This window comes from Apteryx mantelli, chromosome 1 (genome assembly GCF_036417845.1).
Source record: "Apteryx mantelli isolate bAptMan1 chromosome 1, bAptMan1.hap1, whole genome shotgun sequence".
Lineage (NCBI taxonomy): Eukaryota > Metazoa > Chordata > Aves > Apterygiformes > Apterygidae > Apteryx > Apteryx mantelli.
In genome coordinates, this window is record NC_089978.1 from 85,178,305 (window position 1) to 85,193,499 (window position 15,195).

At 38.1% G+C, this 15,195-nt stretch overlaps 1 protein-coding gene across 1 annotated transcript in view; it reads left to right on the forward strand.

Annotated features, from left to right (window-relative positions):
* The first annotated feature begins 3,798 nt into the window (after nt 1-3,798).
* GLRA2 (glycine receptor alpha 2) overlaps nt 3,799-15,195 on the forward strand; it is a 128,449-nt gene continuing 117,052 nt past the window's right edge. Inside the window, exons 1-2 of the mRNA XM_067289731.1 lie at nt 3,799-3,866; nt 6,053-6,186. Coding sequence (XP_067145832.1) covers nt 3,799-3,866; nt 6,053-6,186 — 202 coding nt within the window. The remainder of the gene's footprint in view (nt 3,867-6,052; nt 6,187-15,195) is intronic.

A 15,195-nucleotide genomic window follows, 5' to 3' on the forward strand; every position in this document is an offset into this window, starting at 1 on the left:
AACATATCTGTGCAGCACTACATACACAACTCATACAGAAACTGCGGCATAGCTGAAAACTCCGGAATGCTTATATTTTTCCCATCTAGAAGTACTAGAATTACACTGAAACAGTGCATCCCAGCTACAAGGTGACAGGAGTAAATAAATAAAAGTCATAAAAGTAAAGTATTTCTGGAAGAGACACTGAAAAGCTCAGTCCTACACCAATTTGAATGTTTGTAATGCCTGCTGGTGTCAGAAGGTGCTATAGATGCTTGGTACAACTTCTCTGCACCAGGCAGGGGGAAGCCAGGGAGTCACTATGATAATAAGGGATCTGGCTTTAAGCTTGATCTATTGTGTACTTTGTTTCTTCTGCAGAAGATAAAATGAGGAAGATGGCTCAGGGAATATGGCTCCAAAGAGCAGTCATCAGGCCCAAAATACATGGCTAATCTGGAAAACTCATGGTATGAAATGTTCTAATAACAAGTGGAACCACAACCTTGAATTCCTCACCAAAGGAATCATTTGTCCTTTATGCAGCACTGTAGACTGCATGAAATCTTGGAGAACTAAGAAGAAAGAGACTGCAAGTCTACACACATGCACACACACAAAAAGGCAAAAATGGTGCCTCTTTCACAATTGCCCATTTGCGTTCCTAAGACTCCATAATAATCCTTATGGCTCTCACTTCAGAAAAGGAAGGGGACACTGGAACACACTGTATATATCCAGACATACTGCTTCCAAATGATTCCCCCAGTCTACAGAGTGGCAAATAATTCCTCACAACAGGCTGTGCATTTTAGAGACACTACTTAATTTTGGATATATGACAACTTAGAAACATCCAGTACTCAAAATAACTGCTCTTTTTTTTTAAAGGGAGGAGCATGAGGAGAGACAATGTTGCAAGAATGACTGAAAGCAGAAATTTCTTCACACATGCAGGGGTGAAAGATGCATTGAAATTCCCCTAGGACACAGATGGGAGCATGACCTGAAACCCTCTGATTAGAGAAAATGGTTGTTTTGAACTCTCAGAACAATCTCTGAGCCTCTCTGAGTTTTGAGAAGACAGCTACTCAAGTTAAAGTTGCTGTTACTTAGGCTGATATCAAGAGAGCAATATTTTCAAGCCTTTAAGTTTTATTTGGTGCTTCAATTTAAGTTAGGAATGAAAGAGTAGATACTCAAGATTTTTATTATTACATCTTTTATCATATTTTTACAATGCTCCTCCCCTCACTCCCAATTAAGGGATGGCTGTTTTGAAGACTTTCCTGCAACAACTTTTTTAACTTAGAGATATAGTTATTCAGGATTTCAAGCAGCTGTGAAGTGCAGAAAATGGTAGGAAGTAGCTAAATCTTAGCAGACTTTCTAGTAGGTTTTCTCTAGTTAGAACACCTACAGAGAGGTTTAGTTACTTTTTTTCCACCAAAAATGGTAATAGGTCCCTAAAAGCATGGCCTGTCACAAAATCCATGTGGACAGTGTTATCAGAAGGATACCTGCTGTATTCAGTGATTTCAGTGTTAGGAAATCTACAAGCATTCCTGAGATTCCTCACACTTTTAAGCAGGTGGCAGTGTAGGTTAAAGAGACATAGACTTTTCCTAGAGCTGATAGAAATTGTTGTTTTTCAATTTTTCCATCTATCTTAACCAACAGTAGTAATTTATAGCAGTGTTATTGGGTTCCTATCTAGCCAAGGACAGGAATGAATTTTGAAAAGTATATCTTTGTTTTAGTGAAAAAGGACTCAAAACTATTCTATTATTTGCAGAAGTAACTTTGTGGGTTTTATTTCTCAGAATGAGACACCACATTTAGAGGCATAACTCTCCTCTTTAATACCATTTTAGAATGAGGAACTATCTTCTGAAGAGGTTAGAGGATGTCACAGCGCAGTGATTCAGCATAAACTCTCAATATTTACTGTTAAACAGTGATAGTTTAATGCAAACTCTGTAACCTTTCTTCTCTTGGACCTTCCAGTATGCTGCTGACATAGACATGGTAGGCAAGGCAATAAGGGATTTAATTTATGTTTTCATGCTGCTATGACTGTTTTTTCTAGTTCTAGTTCAATTTTTTGTGCACAAGATGTTTTATTATCTAGCATTTGCATCTATGAATAGCTAGTATGGTATATTTGTTCAAACAAGTCCTACAGTGTTAAACTAAAATAAACAAAATGCAACAAGTGAGTTTCATTTAACGAACAGTAAGTGGCTTTGATCTCTTGTATGAACACAATTACTTTCCACAAGCAATTTTTAAAGATGACTACAAATGTGGTGAGAGTATTTGTCATGAAGTGGGAGGGTTTTTTTCTGGAAAGATAAGCAATAATTGTGTGTGTGTGCCTGTGTGAATACTATAGCATTTCATGTTTCCTGAATATTCCTAGATAAGATTCCCTAGCTGCCCACTTAAAACCATGTTACCAAAATGCCACTCAGGTCATTTGGGAAGATTTGTAGCTGGCTGATTTGGGTTGTAGTTTGTTGGGCAGAGTTTCTAACAGTCACCATTATGTACTTTGAAGGTGGCATGTCATTTCCTTGAACAATGCAACACCTCAGTGACAGCTTGGGTTTAAGACGAGTGCCTGTAACTGAACAGAGCTGGGGGAATCACTGGGGGAAGGACGCGGGAGTTCGGAGAATGGCAAAGCTGGGCCTCACCCCTGCTCTCTTTACAGATCATCCGTGAGATCTTGGGCAAGTCCCTTGTTCCAGCTTCCTGTGCTTTGGTTCCCTGCGTATAACTAAAGAGATGTGATGCTCTCCTTCTAATGGTCCAGGGTCTGGATATGGGAATCTCCCCAAGTGACCTGAGTGGCATTACTCTCTTCTCTACACCTGCAAGGAAGAGAAATGAAAATGAACCAGCAATTGGAAATGAAAACTATTTAATCTGCCCCTTCCACTTCTCCACAAACTCCCAGAAGACCAGCCCTTCCTCTTCTTCACATGCACTCAGGTCTTCATGTCATAATTCCCAAGAAAGGGACCCGCTCTTGTCGCGGGGGAAGAGGGCTCCTTCCACCCTCTGCCCGCACCCGGCACCAGAGAGGGGAAGGCCCTTTTCCCCCCTCCGCAGCCCCCCCCCACACACACATACCCGCACCCGGGACCGCGGGGCACATGCGCACCAGCGGCGCGGCGCGGCGCGGCGCGGAGCTGTCCGAGTGCTGAATTTATAGCTCGCCGCGATCGCGTCTGCCTCATTCCAGCACAGGCGCTGGGGCTGCCCGCAGCTCCGCTCCGCTCGCTCCCCGGCAACATTGACGCCTCACTGCCGAAAGACAGGGGGGAAAAAAAAAAAAAAGAAAAAGAAAATCAACCCAGTAGCCCCACCACCATTCATAAATACTCATTTTCGAAGCAAAACATACCGTCAGCAGACTGCTCTCAGCGTTATTCCCTTTTGCGTGATGCTCTTCAGGTAGTTCCTCTCCTCCTTCTTTCCTTTCCCCCCCTCCTTTCTTTCTCTTTCCTTTCTTTTTTTTCTCCGTCATCCAGTAAAAGCAAGGCGGGGGAACGACCAGGTCAGATGCTTTGTCTCTTTTGTGCTGGCTGCTGGATATGAGCCTAGGCTTGACCTGACCATGATTCCAAGGACTGGCACTTCTTTTTTACCCCCAGTTTGTAGAGATCCAGACCTTCTCTTCCTGATTGTCAAGAAAATTAAATTATTGCTGAATTTGGGAATCTAGGCAGCACCAGCATACTTTTTCCTTGCATCTCTCTGGAATCGTTTCTGGGATATTTTTCCAAATCATCACAGAAAGCAGGAGGAATGAACCGGCAGCTAGTGAAAATTTTGACAACCTTGTTTGCATTTTTCTTAGAGACAAACCACTTCAGGTAGGTGATATGACTCTATGTGATGATATTTATCAAAAGGTTTGGAAACCATAGCTATAGAGAAACAGCATCACATTAACCTCGTTTGTTTGCTATATCTGAGAGTATTTCATGTTCATTTTATATAGGCTATCCCTTTTACACTCAGAGATTCGTTGCTTGGTAACAAACACAAAAAAAATCTCAAGTTTGGGTAATCTATTTTCCATTTCTCTGATTCCAAAACATGCCTTTTCACTGAGTATTAATATAGCTAAAAACATTTTCTTCAGTTTTTCTTCTGAAATTAAATTTACTCTCTCTGCTCCCACTGAAGGTTATTTAGGAAGTTGCTTTGATTCCCTACTCTTCAAGCTTTGGGAATGATTGAACCAGTTTTGTCAGAATGTAAATATTTAAAATTAGAGAACCAGTCCTCTGATTTTGGGAACACCCTGGATTAGACCAGGATTTATTCTCACTTAAAGTATCAGTACATGTGATTGTTATTTCTTTCTTCTTTTTTTAATTTGATGAGATGTTGCTTTAATTATTGACTTTTTGTGTTACAAAGCAAACAGTTTGTTTTAATTAACAAAAACATTGTTTCAGATGAGTTTCATTACTATATTGTATGGTGCTGTGTATCTATATGTACATATATAAAGTGTATTTGTATGTCTAATGGTGTATACAGTGACAGAGTGAAATAGTGTTTATATTCACAAGTTTGGGATCACGACAGAACTCATAACTAGTGGGTTACAAATGAAAACAGAAGTAATTTGTATTGGGTCATCCCATAAGCGTAATAGATTGTTTTCCAGTTTTTATTATCTTAACTGAACATTTTTACTATCTAAATGCAGAATATCTTGTATTATGTAGTAAAAAATTAAAGATACAGGAATGGTACCATGTCATTGACAAAAGCAAAAAGAAGCAACCACCCTCTGTAAATGGAACCTGAAAGATGAGGGATCACACCACAAGATTTTAGTATTACATTGCCTTTTAATAGTTTTGATGCTTTTATAAAGGGATAAGGGATCTGACATTTGCTTTGAATTTCAGTTAGTCACCTGTATATCTAATTTGTTTATACTTACACATAGGTGCACACACATGCCCATACACACACACAGAGTAATATTAAAATAAAAGAACAAGAAACACTCCTGGAACTGAGTGGTTCCTGTTGGGCAAATATTTAAACAGAGTTGTGGTGTAGAAGATACAGTGATAGAATTACTTTTAATATAGATCAAAGATTATATTGAAAGATAGAACAATAAAATTGGTTATTCAGATATCAATATAATGCAGTTTATGATGAAATCCATGTCCCTGCACACCAAATATGTTCATTTCATTCTAATTTCTTTTCCCTAGGGAACAACTTAGGGAAACTCCTACATTCTTTCTCTATAATACCTAATGTGCTTGCAATAGGTAATATGATATATACACAAACCTTTACATGCATTACATGGTACCAGAAGTTTGCTCTTAAAACCTGAAAACAGAGGTATGTTCTAAGAGCTTGCCTACAAATACCGGCTAGTGATAATAAAGATCATTTTCGTCACTTGATGTTCATTGGTAAAAAACTGAGATCAGATGTGGCTGATTCTGGAACCCTTTTCACACTGTTGGTGAAGAATCCAGACTTTCACTCGTATAATTTAAATCTTTCTTGGGTGGCATTTGTAAAGAACGCTACTTTTCCATCCATACCCTTCCCAGCATTGACAAAATCAGTAATTTTCACAGTTGCTTGGTGAGTTTTGCCAGCCATTGTCTGAAAGTTTTAGGCCACTTTAAATCAGGCTTCTAATGAATATAGTTTTAACAGCACACATGTAAATTAAGCAACAATATAACATAGGATATCAAAGTCCCTATAAGATTGCTTTACACCTAAAGAGTAAACTGAATCTTCTAATGTTCTATAGTTCTAATGAATTTCTTTTTAAAGCTGAGTTTTTCTGAATAGCAAAAATTATGGTCTATGCCTACTACTTGAAGCCTATTTTTATTTCTAAAATAAAGTTTTCTGATGAAAAACAGGTAATATTTTTCTAGACAAATATTTATTATTACATTCACTGAAAAAAGATAATTTTATTTAAAGTGTTACAATTTCCTCATGACTTGAAAGTGATACAAGCTAAATAGTAGCTAATGGTGGCTAATAATTTATTTAGGACGACTTTCTGTAAAGAACATGATTCAAGATCTGGAAAATCCCCCTCACAGACCCTGTCTCCTTCAGATTTTTTGGACAAATTGATGGGAAGGACATCGGGGTATGATGCTAGAATCAGACCAAATTTTAAAGGTAAGTTTCTTTAAGACTGCTGATAAATTAATTATTAACCTTTTGGACAAATTATGCTTCTGAGGGCTTTACCTCTGGGGTCTGATTCTAATTTCTATAACTTAAGTTTTCTGGTGTGATAGTTTCATGCACATCAATTGTTTCATGGGAAGAACTGAGAGTGCAGTGTAGGTAATAAGGGTCTAGAACTTTAGAATCTTTTTTTCAAATTTATCTGCACATGACAATAATGTTTAGTTAGAGATTGTTTCTGAAGACCTTACTAATTCCACATTTATAGAGGATTCCAGGTTCCGCACTAAATACAATTGAAATGACTTGTTGCTGAAATTTTTAAGCCATGCAGACCACTTAACATTTCAGTGGTGAAGTGCAGTCTTTTATAGAGCAGTGTCTAATTGAAAGGTCTTAATTCAACTGGAAGAAAGTAAAACGTTCTCCCCCCAAAAGAGGGAGACAGGAGTCAGGGTATTCATACAGCAGACTTTACTCTGCTAATGCTGACTAAGTGATAAGGACCAAATTCTCAGGACCACCATAAACTTGTAAAAACCATATTCTGCTTGCCCCTTTCATGACTTCCCTTTTTTTCCTTCCAAAATCTGGACTGAGGGTGTGGGGAGTCACCACAATCATTCCAGCACAAACAAGCCTGTAGACTGGAGCCCTCTTTCTCAACCACTACTATTTGGAGCAAGTTTCCGTTGCTGTCATCCTTTAAATACCTGTGGAAGTGAGCACAGAATATCTTGTGGGTTCAGGTGAAAAGAGCTGGGAGAGAAGTTTTCATTGTAAATATTTAGAACTTTTGGAGAGCTCTACAGTTCCACCAAAACTGGCTCTTTATGTCAATTCAAACTCAGAATGCGGTTTTACTTTGAAAAGGGATAAAGTATTTCCTTCCTCAATAAATCCAATTCCAGTTCACATTTGGATTCATATCTATTGGCTTTGGTGACCAAAACTGCATTTTTTACTATTTTGACCCTTGTTAGCTGTGCTGTGAAAGCTGATAATATGAGTGGAACAAATGACAATTTTTTAGCCAGTGAATACAACTGGTATGAAAGAAGAATCTCACATGTCAATGAGAAAAGTGTTTAATTAAATTTCAGATCAAAGATCAGTTTCTTCCCTCTGTTCCACGTGTGAGAATTGCAATCTTTGGAACAAAGTGGCTTTTCTGACTCCTGAGTGAGGAGGAACTCAGTGTGGCTTTCAGATCCAAAGACTTGAAAGCTGACAAGTTAAAAAAAATGTTGCTTCAGTCAGGGAACCTTAAAATATTAATTTCAGATAGTTTTTAAAGTACTTTTTAAGTTCTTGGATTGAAGCTAACATTAGTTTGTTGTAAATAATATTGCATTAGGCTCTCACATTCATTTTGTGCACTTGCATGAGTATCAGTGAAGTTTTAAAGAATGCCAGTGAAGGCAGAAATTGTTCTGAATTGAGCAAGGTAGCATTCATTAAGGACTTTATCTTCCTGTGCTTTATATGTGATGGAGAGTAAAAGAAGTCTGCTTCATCTCTTGTAGCTCAGATAAAACCAGGAAATGTAGCAGTCCCTGTATGTAAGAAAGCATAAAGATAGCTCCTTTATTTCTCTCCAGAGCATGTCTAAAACCATTTTGTGAAAAAGGCAGGAGAAGACAGATTCATAGCTTTGTTCATCTGATGCTCAGGTGGGTAGAGCAGAGATGGTGTGCACGATGCTGCAGGACACATGCCGAACTGCTTGAAAGACAGTGCTCCTCTCTAAGTCGCGTGGTTTGTTCGTGTTCCCAACAGGAACTCACTACCTGATGAAACCCATGAGCCCTTGATGGCAATGAATCTGCCATTTCTTATTTTAAACTTTTTTTAAGAAATCACCTTCCAGAGCAGGTTGGTAGTCTGCAGCAGTTTGAATTGATAAAAATATTTTTAGCATTTTTTCAGAATTTCACATCTCTGAGCTCTCAGTCCTGTGGCGAAGGTTTTGAATGGTTTTCTCATGTCCCTCTGTAGGGTATTTTGTACCTCAGAGTTCCAAAGTAGAGAGTTAAGGCATGTGGTTTTGAACTTCACACCGGTGAAAACTTTATTAGGCGATAACCATTTTTGTTAGTCAGTATGAAACACACTCCATGATCTAGTTGCCTGAGTCTCATTAAACTTTAAAAAAATAGAAAGTACTGTTGTTCTATATTGCATATTTTTTCCTTTTAAAGAATAAGTAGTGTAGCTGCAAAGAGGTCATAGTGAATTTATCTTGCATGGAACTAAGTATTATAAAAATATTTTTTGCACTGAGTATTGCAGCCATAATATAAATTGTTTCAGTTTCTAATACTTGCTAATCTGTTTGAGATCTTTTTTGGTGATATGGTTTATTGTACAACACTGATATTCTAAATCATATAACTGAATTGATGGAAAAAATGTTATGATTACCTAATTTATAACATTTTTTGTGTTTTTAGGAAATACAGTCAAGAATTTTTTAAGCATAAAAGATGTCTGAAGGAAGAGTGCCTTAGTATAGGGATCTGCTATCTGGTTTTGATCATGGTTTTAGGTTAGTAAGTGTTTCCTATATTTCACAAAAGACCTTGTGGATCAAGATAGTTGGGCCACTACTCATGCATTTGTCTAACTTTTCCTCTTTCAGATCAGTTACATAGCTCTCTCCTAGTCCACCATAGGCATTTTAAAGTATCAAGAAAAAAAAGCCTGACGATCCTGAAAAAGCAACTGGGTGGAACCCATTATTTGATACCACTGATTATACAATAATTATATATACTTTCATTACTAGTCTGAATTACTGAAAAACAGCAGCTATTTGATTAATTTTTTAAATAAAGGCAGCACATTTTAAAAAGAGGGGAAAATATTACTGGGACACAGTGTTTTATCCAGATAAATGCATTTTATCATTAGTTACTGCCTTTTGCTAACTGGCTCTTGTGAATTAGAAAATTCAGGAAGATAGGCAGGAGCAACAGGTGAATATATAAATGTTTAGGCATCAGCAACACAAACCAGTGCTTAGCTCTTTTTTGCAGCAGTGCTGTACACTAAAACTCCTTTCTTTTGGTGTCTTTCTGCCTTATAAGATCATTTCAAAAACAAAGGGGCAGATTTCTGGTTCTTGTTGGCACAATAAGTGATCAAATACAACACCACCAGATGCTAAGAGACACTGTCCCCAAGATGGATAGCTAGAGAGAAGTGCAAGAACGACAGCTCTCAGAATAGCCTTTCTTTTAACTACTTTCTGTCAGATATTTAATGGAGACTTTTTCATCTTACACTTATCTTTTATTGAATTTGAAAAACCTAATAATTTATGTAAGAACACAGAAGAGAATACTTTTAAATGTAAATATGAAGACTACAGTCAATACTAATTGAAGTCCCTGAGAATCCTTCTGTTGACAGCAAACAGTCAATTGGGATCCTATGAGCTGATTCGCTACTTCTTTTTCAGTTATAACATCAGTTAAACCTATTTGCTGTAAAATAATAAAAAGTGGAACCTGTATGATGTACTTTTTGCCTGAGTAATACTAACGCTCTGTTTTTTTAATGATAAAAATAAAAAAAAATCGAACAGAGCTTGTACTTTCCCCGTTATTCACTTTGTTTTTTTCGGCAAAAACAGAAATGACAGTGTAGGGCACCTATGTTATAACACTAGCTAAGGATGTGCTTTCTAACTTGTAGAAACCAGAGATGGTGAAATGGTATCACGGATTATATACACCTCAGGCTCCCTCAAGAGCGCTATGTGCAATGCCATGATGTTATGAAATAATCTACAGCTTAATCACAACATGAAATGAGGGGCTGATGGAAAGCCAGCTTGATTTAAAATTCCTAGCAGTTGTTGACCTTTAAAAGTGGCTAAATTATCTCCACTTTTCAGCATCTTCATCTGCTAAAACCAGTTTAAAACCTAAACATAAGCTAGAACTAAACAGATACAAAAAACTATTTATCTGTGAACATTACTATGTTCTTTATGCCCAATACATTAAGAAATGTATTGGCTGTCATCCACTTGATGGAGAGTAGGAAAGTTTGACCCCAAGAACTCCAGAACTGTGTTATCCTTTGGCATGGAAAAGGTTAACAGTGAAGATGATTGTGATTCTCTTTTGTACTGAATTTCATTCTATATTTTAAGGACATTCTTTCCCACTAAGTCATTATTTGCTAAGGAATATTTTGATTTTTATGCAGTTATATATAGGTGTCCAGCAACAATGCCCATTAATGTTACCTTTGTCACTGGATGGTGCAATGCAGTTCCTAGAACTTACTGTGAACTAACTTGTTCAAAAGCTGTTGTTTCTGAACTCAGTGAACTCTTGTTAGAGGGATGCAGTCTGGGTATGTAGTGGCTGTAGTTGTAAAAGATTAGTTGGTGATTACAGTGGTGTAATGTCATTTTCATGCTGAGTCAGTGGGTTTACATCTGAATAATAAACACATGGACTAAGTCATTTACTGAAAATTAGCCTGACAACTGTTACAGGAAATGGCTTATGCACTTTAATACTTTAACTCCTTGGCACCAAGAGTCATTTTTTCCCATATGTTCAAGCCCATTGCTTACTTATTTGGCCCCTGAATTGACCATCAATGAAGTGCTTAAAGAAGCATGAATGGAAACCATGATATGACATTAAAGGATGAAATAAATGGCATCAGATTTAATACACAAAACCCAGCTTCTACGTATGTGCTAAGAAGAGGCTCTGTCTGCAAACACCTACATTAATCTAGACTTGACACTTTAAATACCTGTTGGAAAAGCAATCTCTAAACACAAATACAAGTTGAAAAATACACGTAAGATAAGCTGTGGACCTGGAGAGTTTTATTCTCCATTAATTAACAACCTTCCCAAGGCCAAACTTCAGTAGCTAACCACTACTGACCATGAAGTCAGATGCAGCAAGGGTATCCCAAATTGGGCAGTTTCCCATACAGTTTGAGGCTCGGAAGAACCACATCCAATAGAGAATCAAATCCTGTCAAGGCAAGGCAGGATGTAGCAAGGAAGCACTAGGGCATGGGTGCGCTCAAATCATAGTCCGTGTGCTGAAGATTTGTTGTAGGAAGAGGGAAAAGCTACCTGGCCAGTTTTTGGATGTGGCCAGACCACTTCCATCACACTCCCTAAACGTAAGTTGCTTGAGATGTGTGAGCATCTGTCCCTAGGGAGGTAGACTAAGTTTCTGCCTTGAAACACACCTGCAACTTTATGCTGCTTTCAGATGAAGCTGGATACGCATATCTTGCTGCACAATTTAACACCACACAAGGATACCTTACTAACAGAATACTGGTTTCGTTTAGTATGGTTTTATTTTTCTTTAACTGCAAGAATATAGCCAAGGAAATTATATTCAGCCCCTGCTGTAGGCATGCACATTTTCATGCATGAACCTCTTTACTGCAATTATGCAAGGAACCTTTTAACTGTGCTTCTTTTAAAATTCCTGATAAAGATGGCTATGGAACCTATTTTTCTGCCTATCTTTGATTTCAGATTATTTCCCAGAAATCAGGAGGCTAGGGGAGTTGCGTGGGTTGCAGTTAGGTTATGTGTAGACTTCTACATAAAAGGAGCCAGACAGCAAGCTCAAACAGACCCCCTGACTATCTATACTGCTTAACCATTTGTTCATTCCTCAGATCTCTTCCTGAGCTTCCTGCAGCCAGCCCCCTCCGAAGCAAATCAGGAAGGGTGCGAGCAGTCAGCAGTATGAACACAAGGCAATCAGTGCCACTTGGCCTTAAGACCATGGATCCGTTCCTGGTCTCCTTTTATTTAAACGAATAGCCACGGTGATCCTACTGGTGTATTGCCTTTATTCAGAATCAGTGATTTAATTAAGAGATATCAATGGATTTGGCTGTTATCATGGAATGTTGATCTGCTGCTGCATAAACTTTCAAGGGAATTTATGAAAAACAAATGTCACTGAAAATCTAAAGACCTTTGATATTAAAGCAGAGGACACTGCTGTTCTGATCTAGTTCTAATTTGTTTTATTTTCATCATATCCAGTGTCCTGTTTAGATTTAAATATTTCATACTGTTGAAGTTGATGCTCTGGAGTCACTCATTAAATGTCTTCTTGTGTTTTGGCTGGCTTAGAAAACAAGCTGTTTATATATAAAATATATAAAAACATGTACACTTAATTTACTATAAATATACACAAGCTATATGTAAACTATAAATCTATTACATAAAGTGATATAGTACCTAGGAATATGTATATAGAAAGCAGAAACTTACATCTATATTAGACAGATTCATTATCTTTTTTTTTCCTCTGGAAATATGAATATAAATCTCTGATTAAGTCATCAGAAAATATATGTTTGATGGTTCAACTCCCAAATATGCATTTCACAATCTTTCATAGAAAGGAGTGATTTAAAAATTTGAAGAAAAGAGCTTCCAAAGTGATACAGACAGGGTAGTACAGGGTCTGACACCCAAAGATGAAGGGTGCACAATACTTAGTGTGCGTGTTGATCTGTTAATTTCATAAACATCAGATCCATGGTTAAAATTTAATATATACAGAAATTTGAAGATTCAGATTCTGGAAAGCATGCAGGTTCTGAGCAGTACAGTTCATGAGGGAGAAGAGCCAGTCACCAAGTACTCAGTTACTCATAAGGGAAAAATTACAGAAGCTCAGTGGTTGATCTAATTTGTGCCAGCTGCTAGCAATCCTCAGGTATTGCAAAGGCATGAAGACACATTGATTACTTCTTATGCCATGGTTATATGTCAAAAGCTGTGAAGAGTGGAAACGTAAAGGCTCCATGAATCGACAAAATATTGAAGCTTTTAAAATGAGACTTAGATGGAGTATAGGTCCTCAGACAAAAAAACATGGAAATTCCCCATCCCCCTACTGTGTAATGCTGGAATCACCTTGCTGTTTTATTTTCAGGTTCTCTAGATTCTTTCAGTTCTGCTCCTGAGTCTGCCCAGAACTGCCCCAGGCTTACGCAGGTTAGCACCTAGCTTATGCCTAAACCAAAAGCAGGCTCTCTGACTAGGCATCCCTCCACTTGTCTTCCTTTTAGGGACCAGGTATTTCTGATCCTGCCTTATATTCAACAGGAATGGGGTTTCTCTCAAGGTGAACCTGTGATCACTCAAAAAAAAAAAAGAAAAAAAAAAAGAGTGGCCTGCCTATAGTCCAAAGGACTATAAAAGATCCTGAGTGGCTCATTTTTCAGCAAAGAATTCAAACATCATTAGGCCAGGGAGAAAATACAATGAGAACATAGCTTTTTAGCCTTGTGATGTAGTTGATTGTCTAGGAGTGAAGAGCCATGAGTCTTGACCATTGGGATGTGACTATTGTAACCGTTACATTTTAGAGGTAGCTGATGTAACTGCTAGGGAAAAAAGTTGTAAGAGCAGACACTGGGAGCCAGCATTTCTCTCCCTCTTTCTGATAATTGCCCCAAATACTAGGTTACAAATTTGCATGAGTTCACCTTCTCTCTCTTTCTCCAAATGCTGTATCCTAAATGCTTTGCTGCTCAGCCTCCTGGATTCAGTGCCCCTGAAGGCCATTCACACCTACTAAGTATTTTAAAAAGTGACGATAGTTGTACTTTACGATGAAAACAATCACCTCTGAATAGGAGAGAGTAGGCAGATTTCCCTCCCCTGTTCCCAGGAAACCCATAGCATTGTGGCCTGGAAGGTGAAGCTTTGCATCCCTTCAGTCTGAGGTAGGCATAGAAAATCCTAGAAAGGACTTTTTCTGTTTGACTTTTCTAAACATTTGTGTTATTGGCTACAAAGTTGGCTGTGCTTTAGAAGAAAAGGCTGAAAATCTTGTTTGTTCTTTCAAAATCAGATCGTATGTGTTGATTCAGAGGAGAACATTTTGGGCTGTGGATCCTGAATGAGGTACCTAAACCTTACTGAGAAGCAGAGTTTCAGAAGGGCCCCCAACAAGCTCATTGCTCATTATTTTCTCTCTGCAAATAGTACCTCACCATCATGCTCTGCCCATGGACTGTGTAAGGTCCTTGAGATTCCTCCACAAGGACCTGGGTGTTTATGCACCAAAACGTCAGACACTGCAGCTGCTTCTACCTGTTACGGGACTAAGCTCTTTATTGGCTGTAGTAAACAGTTGGCTGTCTGGAGAAGGACAGTAGTGGTAGGACGCTCTCATCTGAAAGCTAATAACACCTATTTGTATATTTTTGCCTCTCCGGATCCCAGGAATGTGCAGAAGCAACTGGGCATGTCTGAGACTAGCTAAATTGCAGAAACTTTCCCTTAAAGGATAGTAATTGATACTCAATTGATACACACTGCATGAACAAATTCATGCTTCTTCCATCCCGGGAGCATGTCTATGTGTTATCTCCATTGCTCTTGTGCTTGGGGAAATACAGTTGAGAAGAGGCTAAATTCTTTCCTTAAACCAACACAGTTAGTCAGGAAAAACCCAGGATTAAACTTTACCAGATCAATACTCACGTTAGCCTGTCTCTAATGACTACATTCCCAATATGTGCTGTCTTTTTGTCTTCTTAGGCAAGAACTAAAACTGCCTTACCAGGACTGTTCTTTCTTCTTGTGATGTTTATCATGTCAAATACAGAATTAGTCCTAAATAATAAATAAGATAGCAGTAAAAGTTTGTCATGAATGTTGCTTTAAACACTCACACTGCGATTTAAAGCAACATCTCATCTTGTTGAAGAGATGCATGCAAATTACATGTATGGGGCCAAACCTGTAGTAGTATAAATACTCTTTTTTTGCCAGCTGTGAATGTTGCCTATTGCCTATGCATAAACACATGCACATACACGTGCCCAAACTGAAATGCACATGGGGCCACTCCACATAAGAGTTTCAGACTGCAGCAATTTTCTTTTCCTGACAGTAATATCTCATCAGATGGAGCAGTCTGAGGTGTTAAAATCCTTTGGTTGGTCTGGTTAGAATAGCCA